Here is a 21,937-nt window from a genome sequence, read left to right as displayed (position 1 = left end):
CTGAATGCACTTTCTCTGAGATGAAAGTTATCGGTTCAGTAGCTCTTGGCGCGAGCCGTTGGTGCTGAGAAAGGGACTCCATCCTTACCGCGCGCCGGGCGAGCATAGCGTATGTGAAACTTATTAATGCACAGCTGCAAAAATACGTCCACACGATGCCTTTCTGCATTGAATAACTCCGTGCAGTACCCAAATGGTTTCGCACAGACCTCGATTCGCCCGGGTGATTAACGTTACAGCCGTGAGACGAGCTTCACTCCGTCTCCAAGAGGTCTTTTACGCACGAAGCGTCTTTGCTCTCATTAGTTCAGTGCTTAATGATAGATCAAATATTGTGTGAGGTAAATCCAAGTAGGTCATAGAATAAAATAACTTCTCAAATAGCCCAATTATAAATCATGTCATAGCTCTAAAGGTATTCGCGTCCCGCTGGCGTTTTCGAACGATATGTCTACACTGTTCCCACTCATGCTGTGATCACTAACGGCTGTCTGAAAATAGCTGTTACCTGCGACAGACCCAGCGAACCTGTTAACAGCACAAGAGCCACAAGAAGTTGACCTGATAATAGCACGTTAAAATGCATGTCTTATTGAGTGATTGGGGGTATTGGACCGGGGCTAGTTGTCACGCCTTTTACTATGGTGAATATCTCTTTCTTTATTATTGAAAGTCAGTTTCTATATAGGCACACTTGGAGTGCCTTGGCTACTAAACATTTCCATATAATAAACATATTACCTTGGAAAAATGATAGCCTACTGTTCATTGAAACACGCTGCCCCAATAGCGGGGCATGTTGTCATCCAATATGGGGTAATTTGTCGCAATAGAAGCTGGGCTGCCATTAACCCGTCTATTATAAGATCAGAGAAATATCTAATAAACATACATTTAAATGTATTAATCTCAAAAGAAAGTTATTTGTCACAATGGGACTTGCAATTAACCTGTCTGTATACAAAATGACAAATTATATATAAAATGTAAAATAAACTGTATAGAAATACAGAAATAATATAATTGGATAACAGTAAAATGTTAAAGGTTACTACCTATGTAAAATATCAAACCATTGTTTTGGGGGAATGTATAACATTTCAAACACATGATAACTTCCAATAAAATCTCCAATAAAAATGTGACAACTTGCCCCATACCTGACATTTTTGAAAAATAGACTTGTCCTGCTAACAGAGCAATGATATTTTACAACTCTTAAAATTCTTAGTTGACTAAAATAATTTTTGTTAGCACTTTACAATACAGTCCCATTGGTTATCATTAGTGCACTAACTAAAATTAACTATCAATGAGCAATTCATTTGTTACATATTTATAATCCTTTGTTAACTTTAGTCAGCTGTGAATTGTTAGTTCCTGTCTGCCCAGGTCAGTTAAATAATGTTAACAGATACAACTTTTGATTTGAATCATGTATTAGTAAATTATGAATTTAACATGAAGATTAATAAATGCTTATATTTTTTAACTAATGTTTTTCAACTTGGTGTTTGAACCAACATACAAATCCACTGCTAGAGAAAACTCATTTGTCTAATCTGATTTTTGAGATACATTGCCTTGTGACAACTTGCCCTGGTTTCTCTCATACTGGTGAGATATGAGGTCAGAAATATCAGAAACAAGAGCAAACGAGGGACTATAAAGTGAAATAGAAATTTGGAATATGGAGAAAAAATGACAGCAAATAAACACCCCGGGCATATTTAGGTCCCCTGTGATAAACAAAGAAATTAGTTTTGGGTTTTTTATTTTACAAACCAGCTCAGAGATGAGGACCCCATTATAGCTGGGGTGAAAGTGACACGGTCACATTTATCATAGTCTGTTCTCATCATTCAGAGAACAAGGCCCAGGCTCAGACGAGACAGCTAGCGTATGCCAAATCCAGTACCTGCAAAGCTACTGCTTACATCTGATGGACTATATAGGCTACGGTCTATAATTCCACAGTAACAGCGCTATATAAATTGACACTCAAATAATTCTCTCCAAGATGGATGAAGGAAGGTCTGTTGATTTGATTGCATTCCAATGAAAAATGTGCCAGCCTTGATCTGTGTTCAGTATCAGTCTGACAGCTATTTACTAAGGTGCAGCCGACCACATCCAAACAGGCAGCAGTGAAATGAGCATCCGAGCACCTGTGACCGTGTATGGCTGCTTGCTGGCCATAGAACGCTCCCTTATTTTACCTAATTGCATTACTGCCACCTAGTGGTAATAACGCAATGCAGAATAGAGGACCATCTATCTATCTGAAATAAATTAATTCTATTATGATTCATATTATAATAATTGATGAGTCATTAAAACTATATTAATAATGACTCCACTACACTAAGTCCTTCAGATTCACATCTTTGCAAGTGGCAAAGTATGAATAAATTGTCAGTTTCGCCAGTTTTAACTGTCAACATTTAATTTGACCTTCTATTTCCAGATTAATGGTCCAAATCAATATGTACTGATGAATTAAGTGCTGTCTTTTAATATGATTTTAATTAAGCACATTTGTAAATAAATTTGTCAATTTTATCTTATTTTAGATTGATGGTCCAGATCAATATTCAGCAATGAATTAATCACTGTCCAGAGCCTTTTAAAAATATTTTAATGAAACACATGTGTAAATATATATTCACATCGGTTTTTACAGTCCAGTATCTTTTTTAAGAAATAGTTTGATCCGTCTGGTTCAATCTGAAGTAGCAATTTCTAAGTATTTATCTGAAATAGGTTTGCTCCATCAATTTTCTAAAAATCAACTTAATCAAATATTATTAATATCATATTAGTAATGAATGAGTCATTAAACGATATCAATACTGACTAATACACTAGTAATTCATATTCACATCTTAATGAAATTCACATCTTAATGAAATATGTTTCATATATAATAATTGAGGAGTCACTGTAATAATAATGCAGATTCACAGCAAACAGCAAAACGAGCAACTTTCTTCAGTTTCAACTGTCAATATTTAATTTTATCTTCTATTTCCAGATTTTTGGTCCAGATTAATATGACTGTTGCAGTGATGCGAAGTTCATTTAAAATGTTGCTCAGTAAGTCCTGTTACTTCTTCTCACACTGTTCCCAATCAATGTATCCACCTGCATAATGCCGTGCCCTGAAAAACAACAACAAAGAAAACAAGTAGTGCCTCTAACAACAAGGAATATTTAATTAATTGGATCATCCACATAATATGAGTTCTGGGCTTATAATGAGATCAGTGTGTGTTTTCAGTAGCCTACTTAGAGAATCCCAGACGATGAGCGATTTCAAGAGCAGTCAGACTCCTTTTTCCACTTCGGCAATGGAAAACTATGTTATCATCTTCCTTTTCAGGGGCTTTCACCCCAAACTGCAGCTGAAACTGTTGTGGTGGGAGTTTCAGTGACTCCTCAAGCTGTCCCACTGACAGACAAATAAAAAAAACTGAGAGTGAGTGTGGATACAGAAACAAGAAACACGGATTCTTCACTTCAGTAGTGACGTACAAGGAATGTTGACAGAATCAGGAATCCGTCCAGCCTGGAATTCATCTGGATTCCTGACATCAAATAGCTGCACGCTGTGATTGGCCAGCATGGCTTTGAGCTGTTCGTATGTCACAGCTGACACTGAAATTGTGAAAATCAACCAAAGACTTATTTAAAATGATAACACCGCAAGATCAAGAGTTGATATTCTATTATTGGCAAATAAAGTTCATTAATTAATACCAGTAAAAATCATGCAACATAAAAACAGCATTTTGCAAAAAATCCTGCTAATGGTTAGTAGACACATAAAGGCTGTGTGTTTGGTTAGTGGTATAGGCTACAAATGATGGGTCAAACAATTGTTTTGCTTTAATAAGCAGAAACAAAACAATTGCTAAGTGGTTTAGTCAGGAAAATTAACCGCACTTTAAAACACGAAGCAGTCAATAAATAAATATATTCAATAAATAATTTAGTTAAAAGATTGCTATGTGTTTTTATGAATATCATGGTTAATTATCAAGTAGAGATTATTGGGAACGGGACCAAAGTCCAGAGTTCCTATATAATAAATGGCCCTTACTGACACTATAAATATGGCCCTATACCTGACAATACAGACTTCACTAAAATATGACTCTTTATCTTTTATATGTTAATAAATGGATCATTTCAATATAGCATTTTGACTTGATTTATAAACAAAATGACAAATAAATAAAATGACAATAAATGAATGAATAAATAAGTCAATGTTCTCAACAGTGGTATTTCTGTATTATAACTATGTATAAATATTAGTAATATTCTTTTACCCTACCCCTCCTCTAAATCAAACAAACAAACAAATAAAAGAAATGACAATGAATGAATGAATTTCACTTAAAAAATTGCATACTTTGATGTATGTTTTTGTGAATATCATGGTAATTTATCAAATAGAAATAATTGGGAATTGGACCAAAGTCCAAAGTTCCTGTATAACACAAGCCTTTCCCTGACGACCATGTGTTATTTCAGTTTTTCTTTTTTAATAAATCTGCAAAAATGTCAACAATTCTGTGTTTTTCTGTCAATATGGGGTGCTGTGTGTACATTAATGAGGAAAAAAAATTAACTTAAATGATTTTAGCAAATGGCTGCAATATAACAGAGTGAAAAATTTAAGGGGGTCTGAATACTTTCCGTACCCACTGTATATACTGTATATGTTAATAAATGGTTCCTTTCAGCATAGCTTTTGACTGATATTATAAGTCACTTATATTTGACTTACACTTATAAATAAAATGCAAAATAAATACAATGGCAATGAATGAATGAATGAATAAAAAGCCAGTAAATAGACATAGACAATAGACAATATACATGCATACAAACAAACAATTAATTAATTTACTTAAAAGATTACATACTTTGATTTGTGTTTTTTGTGAACATCGTGGTTATTTATCAAGTAGAGATAATTGGGAATTGGACCAAAAAGTCTCAAATTCCTGTATAATAAATCACCCTTTACCTGACATTGCAGACTTCACTGAAATACGGCCTTTAAAAGGTATATTGTCTTGCAAAAGATGATCAATTGTAACTGCAACAATTAAATCCACTTATTTTGAGAGGATGTAAGGGCTTCTTCTACCAGCAGCTCTACCTGAATCAGGTTGTCCGTTAATGTGATTGACGGTGGAAGTCTTCAGTCCACATGCTGAGATAACTCGAACGTGATAAACCGGTTTATTGAGTGTAAGCACGCACAAACGACGTAAAACCTGAAAAGATGCCATCATTAGTTGCAGTCACAATGACAGTGCATATGAAAAGTCGGTCTGTCTAGCCGTCTAGTAGGCTAGCTACCGGTAAAGAACAACTGGAGGATATATCGATATTTTCGGGAAGGATGAGACGATATGAGGGTACTTTTTACCTTGAAATGAAATAGACCTAAATCTGATGTGATGTCTACAATCCTACAGCGTTAAGGGAATTATGAGATAAAACAGCAGTGCTGCGCTTCGCATTATTTCATTCAGGTTGCCAAATCCCTATTATTGTTGATTGTTAGTTTTCCAAAAATGTGTTATATAAAAAATCGAAAGTATAAAACTTTACATGGTTAAACTCTATATTGTACTAAATCTTTTAATATATGTTAATGAATACTTCATTTAAATATAGTTTTACTTTATTTTAGACTTTCTGTATATCTTTTGTTGAAACTATTATAATTATAGGCTATAAAATATGTGTAGTGTATCTTAAAGAGAAACACTCAACACATGACACAGTGCAGCGAAGAAGACTAAACCTGGTTACCCAGTGTTGCCAGATCTTGCTGGAAAAACACCTGCTTGGAATTTTTTATAATAAAAAGTCAACCATAGTGATACACACACACACACACGTCTCTCTCAATGTATAATCTTCTCTTTCTCTTGTGCATTTATGCATCATTTGGGCATGGGACTAAAGAAGAAACAAGTTTAAATCGAGTAATAATAATTGTATAATTTAGAGTGCATAACATATGCGAAGAGCAGGTCAGCATACGTTTTGTAGGGCTACATTTATTTATTTAGTCATTTAGCAGACGTTTTTATCCAAAGCGACTTACAAATGAGGACAACAGAAGCAATCAATTGTAGTATTAAAACAACTAAAAACAGATCCAAAACTAAAAGCTAAAACTTTATAAATACTACTTATACACATTTTAAAAATAAAGAAATTAAATAAAAATGACAAATGCATACAACAAAATTTCAAAACTTAACATTTAAATGAAAAACAAAAAATAAAGCTAAAAACAATTCAAAATATCAAAGAACAAAAGGTATAAGTGTATAATAATGATTCTAACATAACACTAAGCCAAACATTTGAGTTATTTTAATACTTCAACAAACTAAATGGAAATGAAATAATATATATTATTTCATTTCCATTTAGTTTGTTGAAGTATTAAAATAACTCAAATTAAATAAAACAAAAACTTAATAAAAGACCTATACATACATAATAAATTCAGACATGATGTAACTAAAATTAAAATAAATAACAAATACAAATAATACAAATCAAACGACTGTAGTTTATCAGTAATCCTAAAAAATAACACTGAGCCAAACTTACATGCTAAAAAACAACAACAACTTACTGACACATAGTAAGAAATGGTTATAAAAACTGAAACAGAAGTGAAACAAGTAGTAGGCTACATAAGCACAAAAAAGACTCTGCACCCCGCGACTGCCCATATTTATAAGCTCCTTTATTTAAAAAAGACCACTTTATTATGAAAAGTGGACATGTCAACACTGTACACCGAGAACCAGACATGCGCTCCGCACGCGATGTCCTCTCCCAGTGCGCATGCGCAGTATCACTATACCGGCGGAGGCTGAACGGTAGCAGCTTAAACGACGCAGGGATCAACGAGACCGTTTTGACAAGTTAGTGCGCCAGTGTGGATTATTTGTGTTTGAATGCTTTTATACAATCTATATGATGTTAGATTCAAAAGATAAAAATGTTAAAACATAATTATAAGCCAGCAGTCGGACAACCTTGTTGGGTGGGTTAGCAGGGGAGCTAACAGAGGCTGCTGCGCAGATCTGGGAGGGGGAGGCGAGTCTGGCGTTAAGACGATATTACCAACAAACCTGCTCTTCAGTCGATGATCACTGCCATGTGAGGAGCTAAAATGACATTTTATTGACTTGAATCGATCGTCTCCGGTTCTTAGGCGCTATGTACGGTTGGATTGGTGTGTTTAGCGCGGTGTTTTTTGGTGGAGATGGTTGGATGGGTCTCTCTCTCCCCTTCACTGCGGGCTGAAGCGCCACTGCCCATGAGAAGCGGGTTAGAGACACACTGACAGATCCAGTCTGGCTCTGTTTCTTACTAATATCTTTATATTCTTTTGCCATTTAAGGGAAAATACCACAGGTGAATAGAGTAAAAATTGTAGCTAATAGATGTCACCGTACTTCCCCAGTTGGTTAATCACAGTACATTAAAACAATGATTTTGTATTTTTGAAATATTATGCTCGAACTATTATGCTAAGTGACAGACGAGGTCGTTTGAGTAGGATACAGCTCAGACTGCATTAGTATTTTTTTTGCTTCTGTCAGATTAGTTTAGTCTCAAATGACGGATGTGCATGCTTATTTGGCATTATGATTGGTGTATGTGGCCACTGCTGATGGAAACATGATATTAAGTGATCGTTCAAAGCCTGTCATCTAGCTGAGATCAAGCAACTATTTTAATGAGTCTTAGTGACTCCTCTTTTGCTCATCTTGCTTTGATCATGTCTTTCCAGCAGGCAACATCATGAGTCAGGGGAAGGACAATGCACGTCTCAAAAGCTATAAAAACAAATCGCTCAACACAGATGAGATGAGGAGGAGGAGGGAGGAAGAAGGCCTGCAACTTCGCAAACAAAAGAAAGATGAACAAGTAAGAGAGCTGGAGTGGCTTTGTGGATCTTTGCTTTGTATCTTGTTATTGTACTATAGGTAGTGTTTTGTTTTATTAATTTTTTTTAAAGATAAGTGTATATATATCTGTAGCATCATTACTCCATGTATTTTCTGTCACATTTTATCAATTTGAAAAATATTACTAACCCCAAACATTTGAACAGTAATATATGTATATTTATCTGTTTGTTGTTTATTCATATTTGTTTATATATTTCTTTTCATTTGGTGAAAATGTGAACTACTCTGACAGTAGAAAAATCATCATTACTGAGACCTGCCTTTATAGCAGTGCAGGTTTTAGTTAATAAATATGTTTTATTGTTTCTACAATGTTACTGTATAAGTAGGGATATAACGATTCACTCAACTCACGATTCGATTCACAACTTTTTATTTATTTATTTATTTTTTACAAAATGTGATTGAAGACAAGTTATAAATTAAATGTGTCCTTTTATTATTGCTTGGACAAAATGCTGCACATTTCTTTGTGAAATTGAAATATAACACTATAATAATATACTAATATAGTACTTGCATATTATTGCTCTTTTGTTGGTTTTGATTGCTTCTATTGTCCTCATTTGTAAGTCGCTTTGGACAAAAGCATCTGCTAAATGACAACATTTAAATATAATGTAAATGTAAATAACAAAATTAAATTGAAATTTTAAAACAAGTACCCAAATAAATAAGTAACACAAAATAAAATAAAACTCTTCATATAAACAAACTAAGGCTTTGTCTGTGCTCTTCCCATTTAAAATGAGAGGCAACCACTGCATGTTAATTATGATCCAAACAAAGATGCTGCATACATGCAACATGAGCAGTTTTTAATCTAAATTACATTGTATAATTTCGAAATTTGAAACAAAAACAGAATGGTTTGACTTCAGTTTTGTGAAACTATACATAAAAATATCTGCATGAAACCGAAACAGCAGACGAGCTGAATGAGACGCAGATTCACTCTCTGCCAGCAGGTGGCGCTTAAAGAGTTTCCTTGGTTTCTGCTGTAAACAAAGCAGCCCTGCACTTATGAACTTTAATATGCATTATACAGAGGCAAGAGGAAAAGAAAAAATACCATCTAAACTTTTCTAAAGACCGTAAGTTCCCCTCAGACATGCAAATGAATCGCGATTTGTTTAGCATCTCAACCGATTTGAATAATCGCATATCTTCAACCGGCTCGCGGTTAATCGTTACATCCCTTTTCAGACTGGCCAAAATGCTCAAACAAATACAGAATAATGCCTTATTAAAAGCTGCACAATATTTACAGCCTTTGAAATAATCAGCCTGCAAATACCTTACTTCTAGTTGATTCTACAGGAGAAAATATTTTAACAGTAATAAATAAATGACTCGCTTGCTCCTTCCAAGGAAAGAAATGCAACATTAGGACTGTTATGTGGCACATGTTGGTATTTTTATTGAGCACAGTTTATGTGTTCTTACAGCTGTTCAAGCGCAGAAATGTGGCCACAGCGGAGGAGGATGGAACAGTGGAGGATGATGGGATGTTGGACGGTGGAAACCTGGAATCACTGGCCAACAATATGGACCAAATCACGGTGAGAGAGAAAAAACAATAGTTAATCACAGTCTTTTACTTATTGATGAAAAAATTGATTATGACTTTTTCTGTCTTTCCATCATTACAGGGAAGTGTTATTTCTGAGGACATGATACAGATGATCTTCTCCAGCTCCCCAGAACAACAGCTCATCGGAACACAGCGCTTCAGAAAGCTCTTATCTAAAGGTAAAAGACCCCGAAGACTGAAATTCATGGCATTTGCATAATCATATTTATGATAAAAGGATGCTAATTCCATCTTTAACCCTCCATTAGAGCCTAATCCCCCTATTGATGAGGTCATTGCCACCCCTGGTGTCGTGGAGCGATTTGTTGAGTTCCTGAAAAGAAGAGAGAACTGTACGCTACAGGTGAGTCTAGTAAGCTGTATCTAAGTGATATCAAAACGAACTATACAGCCTAGAAGCAGAGGAACAGCCTGCAGACGTAGCCCCTAAGTCACAGCAGCGAGACAGTGAGTCATCTGGCACGAATCTCTCCCAGCACATGCTCACACTATTTGAATGTGTATGTTCTGCAAGTCTCTCTTGCTATCTTTATCCCCTTGGCTCTGGAATGGTGCACTAATGAATGCTTTTCTGCAGTATGGTGACAGATGTCCTGTTTCTGTGCAGTTTGAAGCAGCGTGGGTTTTGACTAACATCGCCTCAGGAACATCCCACCAGACACGGGTGGTCATCCAGGCTGGGGCGGTACCCATTTTCATTGAGATGCTCAGCTCGGATTTCGAGGATGTACAGGAACAGGTAAACATCTCGCTGAAGGGGCACAAATGGACCCAGTTAGGTATTAAAAAAAATAGGTCTAACTTTGTGATTGAAACTGTCTTTTTCCACTGCAGGCAGTGTGGGCTTTAGGCAATATTGCAGGTGACAGCACCGAGTGCAGGGACTATGTTCTGGACTGCAATATTCTACCCTCTCTAGTACAGTAAGTCATGCAACCATTTGTTTTAGAACAACCTTACTGTTGAATAGTTCTAATGATACAGATTCTCATGCCAGGTTATTGGCTAAACAAAATCGTCTGACTATGATGAGGAACGCAGTTTGGGCTCTGTCTAACCTGTGCAGAGGGAAAAACCCACCCCCAGATTTTGCCAAGGTAAAAGTCACCTCCTGTTTCCTTGCAGTTCTGTGCAAATTTTTGTTTACTGGTTTTTACAATACACATTGTTCCATAGTACCTATACAGAAATGGAAGAGTAGGGATGCACATTATATCTGTACAATATCCGTTAAAGCCTGTTTTTAAAAATTACTTTATATATATATATATTACCATAACTATTAGGTATTTAATTATAACTAATTTACCCCCTTTTTTACATTTAGATTACCCTTACCATCATCTAACGCTAATTTTAAACACTATTAATGTACGCTGTTGAATATAATTTTTAATGAATATCCATTTTTCATGTTGTACATTATAATGCTGTGAAGCTCAGATTCACTTGTAGCAATTCAAACAGATTGACCTTAGTTAAAAAAAATGTTTTAATACAAAGTAGTTGAGAATTTTAATATCTTAGACCTTAAAATTGAGATTTTATCTTCTTATTGATATCGGACTTGCAACATGACATAATAATGCAAAAAAACAAAACCCGATAATAATGCCTTATAACCTACTGTTCAAAAGTTTAAAGTCATTAAGAATTATTTTTAATTAATAATTTTATTCAGCAGATTCTTTTATTCAAAGTGACATAAGTGTGTTTTGTACAATAACAGCTAATAGTCATAAGGATTCAGCCACTCTAACTGTAATTTCCACAAATATATTAAGCAGCACAACTGTTTTCAACATTGATAATAATAAGAAATGTTTTTTGAACACCAAGATTACATAAAAAAATATATTACAATGGAAAACATTTTAAATTATACAAATATTTCACAATATATAATGTTTTAACTTTTTTTTTTAATCAAATAAATGCAGCCGTGGTGAACACGAGACTTCTTCCTGTGTATTTGTGTAGTGACAGCGGTTGATGCTCTAGTTGGAAATCTAAACTTTGCAGGAAGGGGCAACCCACAAACAACAGTTTCACTATTGTAGCTTGGGACACTTGACTAAAGCACATCAATTATTAGCAGCCAGAGGCCTGTCTTTACAGTTAGAGTGGCTGAATGCTTATGACTATTAGCTGTTATTGTACAAAACACACTTATGTCACTGAATAAAAGAATCTGCTGAATTAGTGTATGTAAATGAGAGCTTGATAGATGAAAAGTGTCTGCTAAATGACAAGCAAGCACATAAACAGCCACAGTCATACTTCAGTTCACAAGCCACGAACCTCAATGGTATTGCCGTGAGTACACATCATCATGGTCATGTTTGCTCAAGCTAGAACATGTATTAATAATTATGCTTAATTATTTGTTAATGTTGATTTATAATTTAATGAAAATGTGAATTCGTTTTTGTTTATACTACAATGACATGGATTAATTAACATTTTTTATTAAACCAACATATATCAACATGAACTTGATAATGAAGTAATTTAATTCAACCTAATTAAGTCACAAGAGTATACACGCTTTTAAACTTAAAGTGAGATTCAAGTTGTATTTGTCTTTTAATGCAGGTGTCGCCATGTCTCAGCGTTCTGTCCTGGCTGCTCTTTGTGAATGATACCGACATTTTGGCTGATGCATGCTGGGCTCTTTCTTATCTGTCTGATGGTCCCAATGAGAAGATCCAGGCTGTTATTGACTCAGGAGTCTGCCGCAGACTAGTGGAGCTGCTGCTGTAAGACATGAAAAACAAATGGAAAGAATAATGAATAGCTTAAGCCAGAGATTCTCAACTATTATGACTCTGAGGCCCCAATTATTGATGACAACATTTGAAGCCCCCATGACTCTTCCAGTTGTTTGTGATTTGCTGGATACCAAAAGTATTTTAGAGCTTGGCATAACTATAAAAATGTATATTCAAATATCGACTGAGTTTTAAGATTTCATACATTTATATGACCTTTCAAGTCTAGAATTCATACAATTTTTAAAATTAGGCTACTTCATATATCCATGTTTTCCAAGAATGTAGAAACCCTGGTTCCATAAAGAAAACAATTAGTTGAATTAAAATAAGAAATATCTTGTTTTTTAGTTGTTTTAGCTGATTTTAATGATGTTTTGTTTTATTTTCATGAGATTTAAACCATTTTGAGACCCTCCTGGAGGTTTGCTGAGGCCCCCTAGTGGGCCCAAGCCTCTCCAGGTTGAGAACCACTAGCTTAGGCTTTCAAGATGGCTTCTCTCTGTTGTATTTTTATGGGCACTACTTCAAATCCTTAGAGTAAGAGCAGTTTTCTGAGGTGATGTTTCCATGTGTTCCAGACATGCAGAATATAAGGTGGTGTCTCCTGCTCTAAGAGCCGTGGGGAACATAGTCACAGGAGATGACCTACAGACTCAGGTGAAACAACTATTTTCTTTCCTCCTCTGCAGGAATGTTGTAGCTATTACATATTTTGGGCGTAACATCATTTGTTTTCTCATGAACAGGTGATTCTTAACTGCTCTGCCCTGCAAAGTCTTCTTCACCTGCTGAGTAGCCCGAAAGAGTCCATTAAAAAAGAGGCATGTTGGGCCATCTCTAATATCACAGCCGGGAACCGTGCACAAATACAGGTACATGCATGTTTACACAGTTAACACAGTTTGCGTTTTCACACCTGGCTCATTTGGAGCATGTTTTCTTCCTCCGTTTGGTTAATTTTGGCATATATATAAACATGGCAATCAAGCTCAGATCCGAACGAAAACAATGGGTCTGAGAGCACCTGAACAAGGTGGTCACTGCCCGATTAAAAACGAATTCTGGAGCGGTTTGCTTGTGGTGAGAAAGCAATGCAACCAAACTTGCATAAAGACATTTTTGGTACACTTTGAAATGTTGCCTTGTGAAAGCGAACGGAACAAAGAAGAAAATGCAACATTGTAACATTTTACGTCCTTGTTTCGGAACAAATCAAATAATCTGCAGGTCTGAAAATGTCATGAGTGTCTGTTTTTTTATCTCACAATCTTTGTTTTGATCTTTGTAGATGGTGATGGATGCAGACTTGCTGCCCCCGTTGATAAATATTCTGCAAGTAGCCGAATTCCGTACAAGAAAGGAGGCGGCGTGGGCCATCACAAACGCCACATCTGGCGGTTCTTCTGAGCAGATCAGGTGAGACAAATCACTGCTTTAACATGCCTCTCCTGTGACAATTTGTGATCAGATCACTTCCTGCCTCAGCAACCAAGACGACTTTATATTTCAGTGCTTTAATCTTCTCCTCAGGCATCTTGTTGAGCTTGGTTGCATCAAGCCCTTATGCGACCTCCTGACGCTGATGGATTCAAAGATCGTACAGGTGGCACTGAATGGCTTGGAGAACATCCTAAGACTGGGTGAGCTGGAAGCTAAACGAGGAGGAGGAATCAACCCCTACTGCGCCCTCATTGAGGAGGCATATGGTATGTTAAGCCATCACACTTGCTAATTCCAGGGATGTGATTTTTCCATATTTATACAATTTCCATATTTTCTGACCTGAGAAGTATGACCCGCCCAATTGCGTAAATTCATGGAAAACAAATGGTCTCTGAGCGGCTTGGTTCACAGTAAATGCTGCTCCAAACAAACACCATCTCTGAAAGAATGCAATGAGAATAATCTATGAATCTGTTTTCAACAAAAGAAAACTGAAGTACAATTTGGGCTTAAAGCTTCTGACACAAAAGCTAGCGTTTTTTATAGTGTACATTTGATAGCGTGCACAAACACATGGGCTCTAGAAGGTTTCATTCTTGACCAGTATCTGTGCTAGTTTGCCAGAAGTCATCAAAAAAAGCACTGGTCTATGCAGGCCTTCTGTTTTAGTTGTGTCTTATCCGGGGTTTTTTGACTGAAACAACAACTTGGGCCAGTGATACCACCTAGTGGACAAACAAATTAGTGCAAAAAAAAAATAATCAACTCTGAGCTTACAGTACAGAGTACATGCAGTAAAAAAAAATATCTGGCTATAAGGTCTTCCTGCAATCTTCTGCCAAAAAAGCTTTGTTTTAATATTTGAAAGCAGAGGAATTTAGACAGATATGAATATTAGTATTCTAATTCTACTGTTTTTCTGTAAAATAAAAAATAAAATTAATTATATATATATATATATATTATTTTTTTTACAGTACTGTGGTATTATTGCAATTATAATACATTTCTTTATCTGTTTGATTTTTATAATTTAAATAATAATAATATTTTGAATAACATTTATAACTTAATTAGTAACTTATGTAATTATTGTTGTTGTAATGTCATATTGAATGGGGTTTTTCTGTCTTTATTTGTCCTTAGCTGATCATATGCCTGTGATTAGTTCTCTGGGGTTTTCAGACCCTTCATTTCATCCCAACCTTTCAACACTAAATCCTTCTAATGTGAAGCATTGTTATTCTTGCCAACGTCATTAATTTTAGGAGATCAGATTTTCACCAGGAGACAACATGTTTGTTTTTAATTTTCATGTTCATGTTAATAAATAAAATGCTTGATTACATTTTGAACTTTCTTGTCGACTAAAATGTTACCCTCAACAACTAAAAAAGTTGTAAGTAAAACTGACCAAAATTAATGAATATGGCAACATAAAATATTGAGAAAAAATAAAAACTTTTCTGTTGCTTTCCACCAGGATTGGACAAACTGGAGTTTCTACAGGGCCATGAGAACCAGGAGATCTACCAGAAGGCTTTTGACCTGATCGAGCGCTACTTCAGCACAGAGGATGAAGATCCGGCCCTGGCACCTGCCGTTGACCTCCAGCAGCAGCAGTTCCTTTTCCAGCAGTGTGAGGCTCCCATGGAGGGTTTCCAACTTTAACCCTTCCCTTCACCCCCATCTTCTCCAAGCAATCCACCCTGGAGGGTGAGCGACACCCCCACTGACCGAACAGAGCGAAGGATTTAACAAATGAACATTTCAATTAAGGTGTGATATACAAGAGCGTGTGTTGCCGGTCAACCCATTTCCCCCCTCTTGTCCTACTTCCCTGGCCCGGTCCAGAACGATGGATCCAGAACGATAGCGACTTCCTCTCCTGATGCAGAAAACGTGACCAGTAGATCTTTTGACATGACATAAATATCCCACTTCCTTCATTAAACTCATTCAGCCCTTCAAAGCACACATATCCCATCAGTCCCTCAGCCCGATTCAGGAAAACTGCATCCAGCGATGACTTAATAGAGGCTGGAAAAGCACAGCTCGTGTGACGTGACTGCAATATTGACTCTGACAAGGGATCTGCTCTCCATCTGTTGTAAAACACTGGACTGACCGTGTAACTGTGTTTGCATGTCTCTAAAATCCCCCCACCCAAAAAAAGTCGCAGCCAATGTGCGCCGAAAACCTCAAAACGGATGTCTGCTAAATGCAAGGCACTTTTACCTTCTCATTTGACCCAGACAACTCAGAGACGTACTGAGGGGTCCGAGTTTTCCGACTGATAATGCCAGTCAGATGGTCCCTTACTTTGACTTGCGTTAAACATGCATTCCGACAGTGACTGAACTGTATAGGCTCCGCCTCTCCTTTTAGGTTACACATTTGCACCTTTGGAATTCTGGGAGTTGGAGTCTTCCCGCTCACTGAGACTGCTGGACAGACAAAAAGACAGGTCCTGTATCCTGTGCATTAGACCATTTGATACTTCAAGAAGACAATTTCACATGAGCATCATCTTCATTGGCACTTTACGTTCAGAACAGACACCCTTTGTTTAGATTCGAACCTCTGTAGTCTGTTTTAGGCCCCCGAAAAGCTTCTCAGGATATTGAGGTGAAGAGGAATGGCGTGTACCTGCATTACGGGATGTACTTAAAGAAAACACTAAGTATTTAAGAGAGCTGCCTCATCCTGGCTGAAAAAAACTCCAACCCTTTCAAAGCTTCCAACATATTTTAACAAGCTGTTGAAAATTGAGCTGAAAAGGCTTTAGCTTCCTGACGTGTGTGTGTGAGACAAACTTAAATATTAATGTCTAATCATGCTGAATGCGCGCACACATTCAGACACACCATATTTTCCAAGTGACTAGATCTGAATATGGAAAAATACAGAGCAGAAAGTCGTTCAGTTCTGTTTTGTTGTTCGGTTTTATTTTATTGTATTTTTGCGAGGGTTAGAATCTCTTAATACCGAAGGTGCCATAATCCTCATTTTAAAAAAAGGAGGTGGAAAATGACAAACAAATGGAATTTATCAACAAATTTAAACTTACGATTTACTGGGTATTAGCTCAAGATATGATTGTTTACTTAGGTTTTCTTATTTCAATGTCAGATTCTTCCCAAGATATGACCAGCTCGTTGTGTTCAATACTGCTGTCGTATTGAGATTGTGTAACTGTTCTCTGTTACGCCATTTGCATAAATGCTGTTTCATGAAGCTCGGTGGTCAAGTGATTTAATTTGAGATCTGTAAGAGACTCATTCATCATTGCTTCATTCATAAAAGGGCCAGTCATTATGCGTTTACTCAACCTTTTTGAACATGCACTCATTAAGATTGTAATCAATTTTCCTATGCAATTTAGTGCTAATAGCTATGCTATTTTACTTCTGGTTGGTCATTTTAATCAAACACAGACAATAAACATCAGCTTTAGGAGAACCTTAAAGAAATAATTAACTCAAAAATGAAAATTAGCAGAAAACCTAATCACCCTCAGGTCATCCAAGATATAGATGAGTTTGTTCATCAGAATAGATTTTGAGAAATTTAGCATTACATCACTTGCTCACCAGTGGATCCTCTGCAGTGAATGGGTGCCGCCAGAATGAGAGTCCAATCAACTGATAAAAATATCATAATCCACACAACTCTCTCCTCTCTCCATCAGCTGATATCTTGTGAAGTGAAAAGCTGCACATTTTTAAGAAATGAATCCATTATTATAACTTTAAACCATTTTTTTCTGGCCAATATACAAGTCCATGATCCACAGTAACTTCCTCCATTGAAAAAGTCCATCCCTGTTGTCCTCTCACATCAGAATCTACTGAACTGTTTTTGCTTGGAAACTGTGTTTGATCTGTGCATATTTCCCTCCTGATTCAGACGAGATTACTTTTACAGCGGAAAAAGCAATATTACGAATAGACGGCTTTTAGGAATTTAAAAACATCTTAATGATGGATTTGTTTCTTACAAACAGAGCTTTTCACTTCCCAAGATGTCATCTGATGGACTGGAGTCATGGGAATTACTTATGGATTATTGTGACGTTTTTATCAACTGTTTGGACTTTAATTCTGACGGCACCCATTCACTGCAGAGGATCCAAGTGATGTAATACTAAATTTCTCCAAATCTGTTCTGAAGAAGACAAACTCATCTACATCTTGAATGGCCTGAGAGAGTGTCAATTTTAAGCAAATTTAAATTTTTGGATGAACTATTCCTGTAATGTAGGAATGCGTCAATATTTAAAATTCTGATATGATAACATTTACATTTATGCATTTAGCAGATGCTTTTATCCAAGCCGATAATTATTTTCATGTTATGGCTGATACAATTCTATATACCATTTTGACTAAATAAATACTGTTTTGAAATAAGTAGATTAAAATAGAACAGAATCAGTAGTATTGAATACTACAATTTAAATTGGGCATCACAAAATCAATGTAGAGCTCATATAGTTTTAACATTATTAAATATAAGCAACAAAACAAAGAAGTTAACAATAAGACTAAAAATAATAGTAAGTAAAAGAAATATCAGTGGAACACTTTTTTTTTCTTCATATGTGTATATATACAAAAAAAATCACAAATCTTTATATACTATAAAAATCTGTGTACTATGTGAAGGAAGTCCACCGGAGTTCCCATGGTGTGTGGCATTTGACATGAAATGTTCCCAGGTGACACTGAGACATGGGCCTTGGCAGCTCTGATGGATGCATCTCACTGGGCTTTCTCAAGTGCAGTGGCCACCTCCTTTTCTTTCTGTGCCTCCTCTCTCCATCGAGCCTTCTTCTCCATGTTACGAGAGGTCAGATTTTCATTCCGACTCGCCGCCTGTCATTGAAGGTATTGGTTAAAGGATATGACAGCCATGTATTACACAAGCTAAGACAGCTTTTCATTTATACAGCAGCACACTTTTTATTACCTGTTTGCCAGACACAGCCGTGGCGAGGCACGCCAGGATGGTCAGTGCCATCATGACATAGCAGGCCTTCACACGCACTCTGTTCCTGGCAGCATCAATCATCTCAAATCTGAAAACAGCGCAGTATTTTCATAAGTATAGAAAACACTATTTCATAAAATAGTACATCCATGAAGATATGGCAGGGTATCGACCCATATTTTCTAATTCGATTTCAGTGCTAATAGTAATTCAAACAGGTACATCATCTTTTTGAATTAATCGTTAAAAGAACTAGCTCATTAGAGTCATTTCTTCTTGAATCGGGCTTCTTCTTGAATTCACTGGTAGCGCTGTGTGCTTTTGATTCACTAAAAAGATCCCGTTCATAAGAGTCATTTGCTTTTGAATTAAGCGTCACTGGCTGCGTGCAGCTGTGCATGTTGTTTTTGCGAAAATATTGCAACTCAATGAAAAGATGCTTCTTAACGATATTTCGAGGTACAAGTTAACATTATTAAATATAAGCAACAAAACAAAGAAGTTAACAATAAGACTAAAAATAATAGTAAGTAAAAGAAATATCAGTGGAACACTTTTTTTTTCTTCATATGTGTATATATACAAAAAAAATCACAAATCTTTATATACTATAAAAATCTGTGTACTATGTGAAGGAAGTCCACCGGAGTTCCCATGGTGTGTGGCATTTGACATGAAATGTTCCCAGGTGACCCTGAGACATGGGCCTTGGCAGCTCTGATGGATGCATCTCACTGGGCTTTCTCAAGTGCAGTGGCCACCTCCTTTTCTTTCTGTGCCTCCTCTCTCCATCGAGCCTTCTTCTCCATGTTACGAGAGGTCAGATTTTCATTCCGACTCGCCGCCTGTCATTGAAGGTATTGGTTAAAGGATATGACAGCCATGTATTACACAAGCTAAGACAGCTTTTCATTTATACAGCAGCACACTTTTTATTACCTGTTTGCCAGACACAGCCGTGGCGAGGCACGCCAGGATGGTCAGTGCCATCATGACATAGCAGGCCTTCACACGCACTCTGTTCCTGGCAGCATCAATCATCTCAAATCTGAAAACAGCGCAGTATTTTCATAAGTATAGAAAACACTATTTCATAAAATAGTACATCCATGAAGATATGGCAGGGTATCGACCCATATTTTCTAATTCGATTTCAGTGCTAATAGTAATTCAAACAGGTACATCATCTTTTTGAATTAATCGTTAAAAGAACTAGCTCATTAGAGTCATTTCTTCTTGAATCGGGCTTCTTCTTGAATTCACTGGTAGCGCTGTGTGCTTTTGATTCACTAAAAAGATCCCGTTCATAAGAGTCATTTGCTTTTGAATTAAGCGTCACTGGCTGCGTGCAGCTGTGCATGTTGTTTTTGCGAAAATATTGCAACTCAATGAAAAGATGCTTCTTAACGATATTTCGAGGTACAAGTTTTTTTTTTTTTTTTTGAGGAAATGACATTGCATTTAAACTTTTGATTTATCATTTTAGCAGCTGTTTAATAATCATTTAATTTAATTCATTTGAACATTTTATTTTTGTTAAAATTAATCAAATCCATGCAACAACTTTACGCACTCTTATGAATCCAATCGTGCCAGTCTCGAAAAGTGAAACTACGTCACAATTTATTTGCTAGTTTTATGCCGATAAGTGTTTGAAGAATGCCCACTGTGCCCAGTGCCAAAGCTCATCATATGCTCCCTGTCTGCGTCCAAAAAAAATCATACAGAAAACACTGACCTATTAAAGTGCCAAAGGCAGCGCGAGGCCCTCTGATCATGTTGAAGATCATGACTTCTGAAGAAAAATATGATGAAAGAAAAAGACAATTTTAAGCCATGAAATGGTGTCCAATTAGCAATGCCAGGCTCAGTTCCTCTAACTACGTAAAGTCAGCAGCTCGAGTTCATTTGCGAGCGCAGAGCTGCTGAGACACTGAAGGACCCCGAGCAGCCGCCTGTTAAGGACATACTTATGTAAAGTCAGCGTAACACGCATGCAGTTGTAAATGGTATAGCTAAAAGTAAAGTTAAATAAAAAAATAATTTTTGCATTCCTGTAAAACATTTCGCATAAATCACTTATTGGATTTTACACGCCCACGTTTATCCTGATCCTTTTTATCGTGAGAAATAATTCTGTCTCTGTTAGGTTGGATCACGATAGTATAAGCATGCGGTAATACTCAATAATGACATGTAACGTTGTTTAATAAATGTTAAGTACAACAGTTTTGTAGCAAATGTAATCCAGGCAGTATTTGGACACCCTCAGCGCGCAGGACCTCTTCAGTCCACTATGGCGGCGCCCGGTGGAGTTCTGAACTGTGAGGACTTTTCAATGTTTCAGGTAAAACGTGCGAAGTTGTCAGCGGTCAGGATAAAATTATGCAGGATTTATAAACGCACACTGAATTTTTTGGGAACAGGTGGTTGTGATGTTAATGCGAATGACTGACCCTCGTGGACTGTTACATGCAGTAGTGAGATTCAATGAGCAGCAGAACAAACATGAGCGATTAAGCAACTGTGCTGTTCTTTATAAATATAAAGGCGTGCATTATATGAGCTATCATTTATACACAATACAAAATACAGAAGTAATTTTTTTATTAAAGCCATTAAGTACATATTGTGTAACATGTGGGTTGTTGACAAAATGGATTCATGAATTTTTTTCAGCACCAGGATTTTCAGTTAAAGGTGCCAAAGAATGGAAAACTGTATTTACCTTGGCATAGTTGAATAATAACAGTTCTGTACATGGAAGTGACATACAGTGAGCCTCAAACACCATTGTTTCCTCCTTCTTATGTAAATCTCCTGCATGCAAAAAACCACTGAAAAATAGGTGAATCAGAACATAACACCTACTGTGACGTTACAGTCGGTGTTACTTATAGTTATGCCCCCAACATTTGCATATACCTGCCCATGTTCTATGCCAGCCACCAGCCGAACCTGCACAGCCGAATCATCAGAAGTTCTGCAGGTATTGTGAAGAAGCAAGCAAGGTTAATAACGAAAATGGCAGATCATGGAAATAAATGTTATGTTCCAGGCCGTGCAGGGGACGTGATGTGCAGGGATGGGTTGGTGTCTGTATTCAG

General features: G+C 36.5%; 4 protein-coding genes across 5 annotated transcripts in view; 1 reads left to right on the top strand and 3 right to left on the bottom strand.

Annotated features, from left to right (window-relative positions):
• Positions 1–3,065: 3,065 nt before the first annotated feature.
• LOC107585014 (thiosulfate sulfurtransferase/rhodanese-like domain-containing protein 1) lies at positions 3,066–5,177 on the bottom strand. Its single transcript, XM_016271821.1, has 4 exons — positions 5,039–5,177; positions 3,535–3,657; positions 3,289–3,451; positions 3,066–3,161 (listed from the first exon to the last, which is right to left on the bottom strand). Exons 1-4 carry the CDS (start codon positions 5,043–5,045, stop codon positions 3,107–3,109), a joined length of 348 nt encoding a protein of 115 aa, XP_016127307.1. The 5' UTR covers positions 5,046–5,177; the 3' UTR covers positions 3,066–3,106.
• Positions 5,178–6,856: 1,679 nt separating this feature from the next.
• LOC107584958 (importin subunit alpha-5-like) lies at positions 6,857–17,075 on the top strand. 2 transcript variants are annotated; one of them, XM_016271736.1, is made up of 14 exons: positions 6,857–6,971; positions 7,847–7,983; positions 9,476–9,589; positions 9,680–9,779; positions 9,870–9,964; positions 10,229–10,360; positions 10,456–10,544; positions 10,619–10,718; positions 12,217–12,380; positions 12,974–13,052; positions 13,142–13,267; positions 13,684–13,811; positions 13,926–14,101; positions 15,322–17,075. In XM_016271736.1, the coding sequence occupies exons 1-14, from the start codon at positions 6,857–6,859 to the stop codon at positions 15,507–15,509; spliced, it is 1,743 nt and encodes a 580-aa protein (XP_016127222.1). In that variant the 3' UTR covers positions 15,510–17,075. The 2 variants fall into 2 exon arrangements, with proteins under 2 accessions (XP_016127222.1, XP_016127223.1); XM_016271737.1 differs by lacking the exon at positions 6,857–6,971 and adding an exon at positions 7,009–7,209.
• Positions 17,076–18,470: 1,395 nt separating this feature from the next.
• On the bottom strand, positions 18,471–18,932 carry LOC107584997 (protein FAM162B-like; the record flags this gene model as incomplete). Its single annotated transcript, XM_016271799.1, has 2 exons — positions 18,471–18,715; positions 18,810–18,932. Coding segments are annotated over 2 exons (237 nt in total), but the record flags the coding sequence as incomplete, so codon positions are not given.
• A 488-nt stretch (positions 18,933–19,420) lies between these two features.
• LOC107584996 (protein FAM162B-like) overlaps positions 19,421–21,937 on the bottom strand; it is a 3,591-nt gene continuing 1,074 nt past the window's right edge. The window contains exons 2-3 of the mRNA XM_016271798.1: positions 19,770–19,897; positions 19,421–19,675 (exon numbers count right to left, since the gene is read on the bottom strand). Coding sequence (XP_016127284.1) covers positions 19,562–19,675; positions 19,770–19,897 — 242 coding nt within the window. The 3' untranslated portion in view covers positions 19,421–19,561. The remainder of the gene's footprint in view (positions 19,676–19,769; positions 19,898–21,937) is intronic.

Source organism: Sinocyclocheilus grahami, unplaced genomic scaffold (assembly GCF_001515645.1).
Source record: "Sinocyclocheilus grahami isolate Dianchi unplaced genomic scaffold, SAMN03320097.WGS_v1.1 scaffold65.1, whole genome shotgun sequence".
Classification (NCBI taxonomy): Eukaryota; Metazoa; Chordata; class Actinopteri; order Cypriniformes; family Cyprinidae; genus Sinocyclocheilus; species Sinocyclocheilus grahami.
The sequence above is the reverse complement of the archived record's forward strand: the minus strand, read 5'-3'. Positions and strand labels throughout refer to the sequence as shown.

Coding starts and splice junctions, on each gene's coding strand:
- LOC107584958 (XM_016271736.1), top strand. CDS start 6,857: ATGCGCTCCGCACGCGATGTCCTCTCCCAGTGCGCATGCGCAGTATCA. Junction 10,545..10,618: donor ATTCTACCCTCTCTAGTACA/GTAAGTCATGCA, acceptor TTCTCATGCCAG/GTTATTGGCTAAACAAAATC. Junction 13,812..13,925: donor GGTTCTTCTGAGCAGATCAG/GTGAGACAAATC, acceptor TCTTCTCCTCAG/GCATCTTGTTGAGCTTGGTT.
- LOC107585014 (XM_016271821.1), bottom strand. Junction 3,452..3,534: donor TGATTCTGTCAACATTCCTT/GTACGTCACTAC, acceptor TTTGTCTGTCAG/TGGGACAGCTTGAGGAGTCA. Junction 3,162..3,288: donor CATCGTCTGGGATTCTCTAA/GTAGGCTACTGA, acceptor GTTGTTTTTCAG/GGCACGGCATTATGCAGGTG.